The sequence below is a fragment of the Uranotaenia lowii genome, chromosome 3 (genome assembly GCF_029784155.1).
Source record: "Uranotaenia lowii strain MFRU-FL chromosome 3, ASM2978415v1, whole genome shotgun sequence".
Lineage (NCBI taxonomy): Eukaryota > Metazoa > Arthropoda > Insecta > Diptera > Culicidae > Uranotaenia > Uranotaenia lowii.
Genome location: NC_073693.1, coordinates 228,909,241 through 228,914,780, shown reverse-complemented (window position 1 = coordinate 228,914,780; position 5,540 = coordinate 228,909,241). Strand labels below are relative to the sequence as shown.

General features: G+C 42.5%; 1 protein-coding gene across 1 annotated transcript; it reads left to right on the top strand.

Annotated features, from left to right (window-relative positions):
* The first annotated feature begins 401 nt into the window (after nucleotides 1-401).
* Nucleotides 402-5,217, top strand: LOC129753149 (uncharacterized). Its single transcript, XM_055748947.1, has 2 exons — nucleotides 402-4,262; nucleotides 5,212-5,217. The coding sequence occupies exons 1-2, from the start codon at nucleotides 402-404 to the stop codon at nucleotides 5,215-5,217; spliced, it is 3,867 nt and encodes a 1,288-aa protein (XP_055604922.1).
* The last annotated feature ends 323 nt before the right edge of the window (nucleotides 5,218-5,540 follow it).

The following is a 5,540-nucleotide window of genomic DNA, read 5'->3' as shown; positions in this document are numbered from 1 at the left end:
TAACCTCACAGTCGGTCAGTCTCGTACCAGACGAATACACATGAGCTACAGTTAAACCAAAGTGGTTTTCATATTTATAATCAAAATTATCATTAGTAGCGTAAGGTGAGCGAGCACTAAACATAAAACTTATAAAATTAAATGACTAATTATAAATTGCTAAATAGGGAACGCTGATAAGGCAATCAGTAAAGTGCCTCAGACTTTGTAGTCAGTTGGAAATCTGGGCAAAAACACGTAGATTGTACTGAAATGTAAGTCTAATATTAAGCTAATAATTTCCTTTAAAAGTAACGAAATACACATCTTATTTCAGCTTTGAAGCTGTACAAACTCAGCTATCAAATCGGTATTTCTTCACGTAACAAACTTCAAAGATTTCACCTGACTACTCGAGCACGATGAAAGATGCCACCGATACGACTACAACCAATAATAGGAACTGTGAAAAATGTTCGAATACGGATTCCCTGGCCAACATGGTCGGTTGCGACATGTGTGATATCTGGATGCACTTCCCGTGTGCTGGGGTGGATAGCTCAATCGGTGATCCAGATAGAAGCTGGCGCTGTGATAATTGTAAGGAGGATAAAGCACCCTCGGAAGCAGCTAGTAAAATCTCTAAAGACTCCGGCAAGAGCAGAAAATCACGAATTATCGAGGAAAGTTTAGACTTGCTGGAAAAACAACGAAAAATCCAAATAAGAAGAGCAGCGGAAGAGGATGAGTATTTCCGAAAACGCTTCGAGCTACTGAAGAGATTGGAAGACGCAGAAGATGCTAAGAGTATCAGAAGCGACGTTAGCGTAAAAACGAAAAGGGATGATGTGGAAAATTGGCTTAAGAATGTAGTTATACCCGACAATCCGCTAGGACACCCTATTGGACAAAGTAGCCTATTGCAACCGGTCCAAAATGAGGTCCACGATAAGCGAAGCGTTCAACCAAAACAAACTCCGAAAAATTATTTCTTACCAGCAATCATAGAGGAAAACGTGCCGGAACCGGGACCATCAAAAGAAACATCAATTGGAAGAAAGCAAATCTCCGTTGAAGAGCTAACCAAAGTTTTCGAATCGTTGTTGAATAAAGCTGGTAAAAGGGAGCAACATGATCTTGCTCAGGTAGATATACACAAATCACACCCTGCGGGCAAGAAAGGAATGACTCGAGGAGCCATTAACCTACTCTCCGACGGACAAGCGTTAGAAGAATTAACCGAAGAAGAGGATGAGGAACCGGAGCCAAGTCCTAAACAGCTGGCAGCCCGCCAAGTGATGCAAAAAGATCTTCCAGCCTTTTCTGGGGACCCCCAGGACTGGCCCATCTTTTATAATACTTTTATTAATACCACTAAAGCATGCGGATTCAGCCATACAGAAAACTTGGCCCGGTTGCAAAGATGCTTGAGCGGTCAAGCTTTGGAAGCCGTAAGAAGTCAACTATATCTACCAAAGTCAGTGCCCCGAATTTTAGAGGTGCTGAAGAAATTATATGGCCGACCGGAAATAATAATAAACTCTTTGTTGATGAAAGTTCGCACGACCCCCGCTCCGAAAGCAAACGACTTGAGATCTATTATCAACTTTGGACTCTCCATAACAAATCTGATAGATCATATGATTATTGCCGACCAAACCGATCATTTGAATAATCCAGCATTGCTTCAGGAAATAGTTGGCAGACTGCCAACAAACCTCACAATGAGCTGGGCCGAGTATCAGTATGGCTTGCCGAAGGTTAATTTGACTACGCTCAAAAATTTTATGGAAGGTTTAGTCAACATGGTTTCAGATGTAACTTTGCCCAACATGCAAATGCAGCAAGCCAAACATGATAGGAGGGAGCCTAAAGAAAAACTATTCACTCACGCAGAAGATGATACGTCAACTAACAACAAAGAAGACGTTCAAAGGAAAAGATGTTGTTTATTATGCGTCGATCAGTATCATCACCTCTCCGAGTGTCCCGAATTCCAAGCGTTGGATACTTCGAAGCGCCTGAAAATAGTTCGACAAAGAAGCTTGTGCAGAATATGTCTGAATTCACATGGCAACTGGCCATGCAGATCCAAAAGAAGTTGTCAGATCGAGAACTGCAGATACCGTCATCATACATTGTTGCATAATGTTTCTGATTCTCCAACTTCAAATAATGAAGGAGAAAACAGAGCGCTCCAAAACCACCACATGACCCCAACAAAGTTGATTTTCAGATACGTGCCCGTTACACTATATGGAAATGGCAATAGAATCGAGATATACGCATTTTTGGACGATGGTTCGTCCTCAACTCTAGTGGAAGCATCTGTAGTAACCAAACTCGGAGTAAGCGGTGTCCATGAATCACTTTGGTTGGGGTGGACAAGTGAAATAAGCCGAGAAGAAAAGGCGTCGAAAAGGGTCAATCTACAGATATCTGGAAGAAACAGTAATAAGAAGTTCAAAATCGAAAACGTACGCACAGTGGGTAATTTATGTCTACCAAGTCAAACTCTGGATTATCAGTATTTATGCAACGTACATCCCTATATGTCCGGATTACCGGTTGAAAGTTATCAAAACGTCGTTCCCAAAATGATAATTGGTATCCAGCATCTACATCTGTTGACGAGCCTCAAGATAAGAGAGGGGGGTACCGAGGGTCCGGTGGCCACAAAAACGAGATTAGGATGGTCAATTTACGGTCGACAAGAAACGAATAATCCTGGAAATACGCCAATTCACGTCCACACCCATAACGAGCTAAAAAACCGTGAACTGTTTGATTTGATGAAAACCTTCTTTAAAACGGAAGAAGCGCTATGCTCCTTAACACTCCAATCTAAAGACGACGAGAGAGCGCTATCCATCCTGCAGAAAACGACATTGATGACAGCGGATGGTGGTTATGAGTGTGGCCTCCTGTGGAAGCAAGACGAATTTATAATGCCCGACAGTTATAGTATGGCGGTTAAGAGATTTAAGTGCCTCGAAAGACGTTTAGAAAAGGACCCACCGCTTAAAATCAAGGTATGTGACCTCATAGACGAATATATTAAAAAGGATTACGCTCATCAAGCCAGTACTAACGAGTTGACCGACGTAGATCCAAATAAAACCTGGTATCTGCCTTTGGGGGTTGTGACAAATCCCAAAAAGCCGAATAAAATACGGCTTGTCTGGGACGCGGCGGCAAGAGTCAAAGACATCTCTTTCAATGATCTTCTACTCAAAGGGCCAGACTACACCAACTCCCTACCTGCGATATTGATACGGTTCAGACAGAGACAAATAGCAATAACCGCAGATATTCATGAGATGTTTCATCGCATAAGAATTCGAGCACCGGATAATCAATCCCAACGGTTCGTATTTCGTAAACATCCTTCTGAAAATTTTCGCACATACATCATGGACGTAGCAATTTTTGGAGCCACGTGCTCCCCGTGCATAGCACAACATGTAAAAAATGCAAATGCCTCCAAATTTTCCGAAACATATCCAAAAGCGGTAGAAGCCATAGTGGAAGGTCACTACATCGACGATTGGTTGGATTCCACAGATACAGAAGAAGAAGCAATACAACTTATTCAAGAAGTAAGAGAGATCCACAAAATAGCGAAGTTCACCATGCATCACATCTGTTCAAATTCCGAGAAGGTACTGCGAGCAATAGGAGTCGAGGTAGACGGAGAAGCAGTCAGATCCTTGAAAATTGATCCTCAAATTTCCGAAAGAGTGTTGGGGATGCTCTGGCGTCCAACTGAGGATGTATTTTCTTTTGGAAGCTTTTCCAACCCTGCGCTTAACACGTTAATCACTTCCAGAAGAAAACCCACCAAGCGCGAGGTGCTTAGTGTGATAATGTCGATTTTCGATCCTCTCGGTCTTATATCGCACTACGTTATCCACGGAAAGATTTTGCTGCAGGATATTTGGAAAAGCGGTGCCGAATGGGACGACCACCTTACCGACGAACTTTATGTGCGGTGGGTACAATGGACCGATATCTTAGCTGATCTGCAATCCATACGTATTCCTCGATACCTCTTCTACGGGAGTTCAACGGCGATCCATAGTGTACAGATACATACGTTTTCGGATGCTAGTGATTCCGCCTATTGTAGTGCTGTGTACGTTCGTGGAGTTACACAAAACGGAATACAGTGTAGCTTAGTGGCATCGAAGACCAAAGTAGCACCACTCAAAACATTATCAATCCCTCGGTTGGAGCTCCAAGCTGCAGTTCAAGGAACCAGACTTCAGGAAAACATTTGCAAGGTTTTAAAATTGCCTATTTCCCATAAATTCTTCTGGTCCGACTCATATACGGTGCTTTGCTGGATAAACTCCAACTCTAAAAAATATCATCCGTTCGTATCCTGCAGGATTGGAGAAATTCTAACTACTTCAAATGCTAGCGATTGGCGATACGTTCCGTCAAAAGCAAATATTGCCGATCAAGGTACAAAATGGAATAGTATTCCGAATTTCCAACCCGAAAATGAATGGTATAGCGGTCCTGCTTTTTTATACAATCCCGAAAACACTTGGCCAGTATTCCAACAACCCAATTCGTCGGAATCAGAACAGATTCAATCGTTATCCATACATCAAACAACAACAAGCTTCATCGACTTTGAGAGGTTTTCTAATTTCAAAAGGTTAAACAGAGCGGTAGCCTACATACTGAACGCATCTAAAAAATTTTTTACAAAAAATTTGAAAACATCGTCGATATTTCCCTTTCTATCTCGGGACGAATTGGTAGAAGCTGAAACGTTTATCTTTAAAATGGTTCAAAAAGAAGCTTACCCGGTCGAATTCAATTCACCGCAGACATCACCCGTGGCAAGAAAAGGGGTAAGTCCTCTTTACAAGTTAGCCCCTTTTGAGGACCCCGCCGGAATAATCAGGATGGGAAGTCGAATAACATCTTCTCCGTTCACTTCATATGATACAAGACACCCCATTATACTACCGAGTAAGCACCGCGTAACGGTCCTTCTGATTCTCATGTACCATCAACAATTCAAACACGGTAATCATGAAACCGTTTTTAATGAAATGAGGCAGCGGTTCTATATAGCAGCTCTCAGACAGATGGTACGAAAAGTAGCAGGGCAGTGCCAATATTGTAAAATCAAAAAGGCAAAACCACAACCCCCGATGATGGCTCCCTTACCAAAGATCAGATTGACGCCTTACATTAAACCATTTACTTTTGTAGGGATAGATTATTTTGGTCCACTCTTGGTCAAATCAGGAAGAAGCCGGGTAAAAAGATGGATAGCACTTTTTACGTGCTTAACCATACGGGCAATACACATGGAGGTGGTTCACAGTTTGACTTCGGTATCGTGTATCCTAGCCTTCAGAAGATTTGTGGCACGCCGAGGAGCTCCTACAGATGTATTCTCGGATCGGGGAACTAATTTCGTCGGAGCCGACAAAATCCTCAAGTCACAAATTCGTCAAATAACAGAAACAAACGCTCTGACATTTACCAACACTCGTACAACATGGCACTTCAATCCACCAGCGGCGCCCCATATGGGA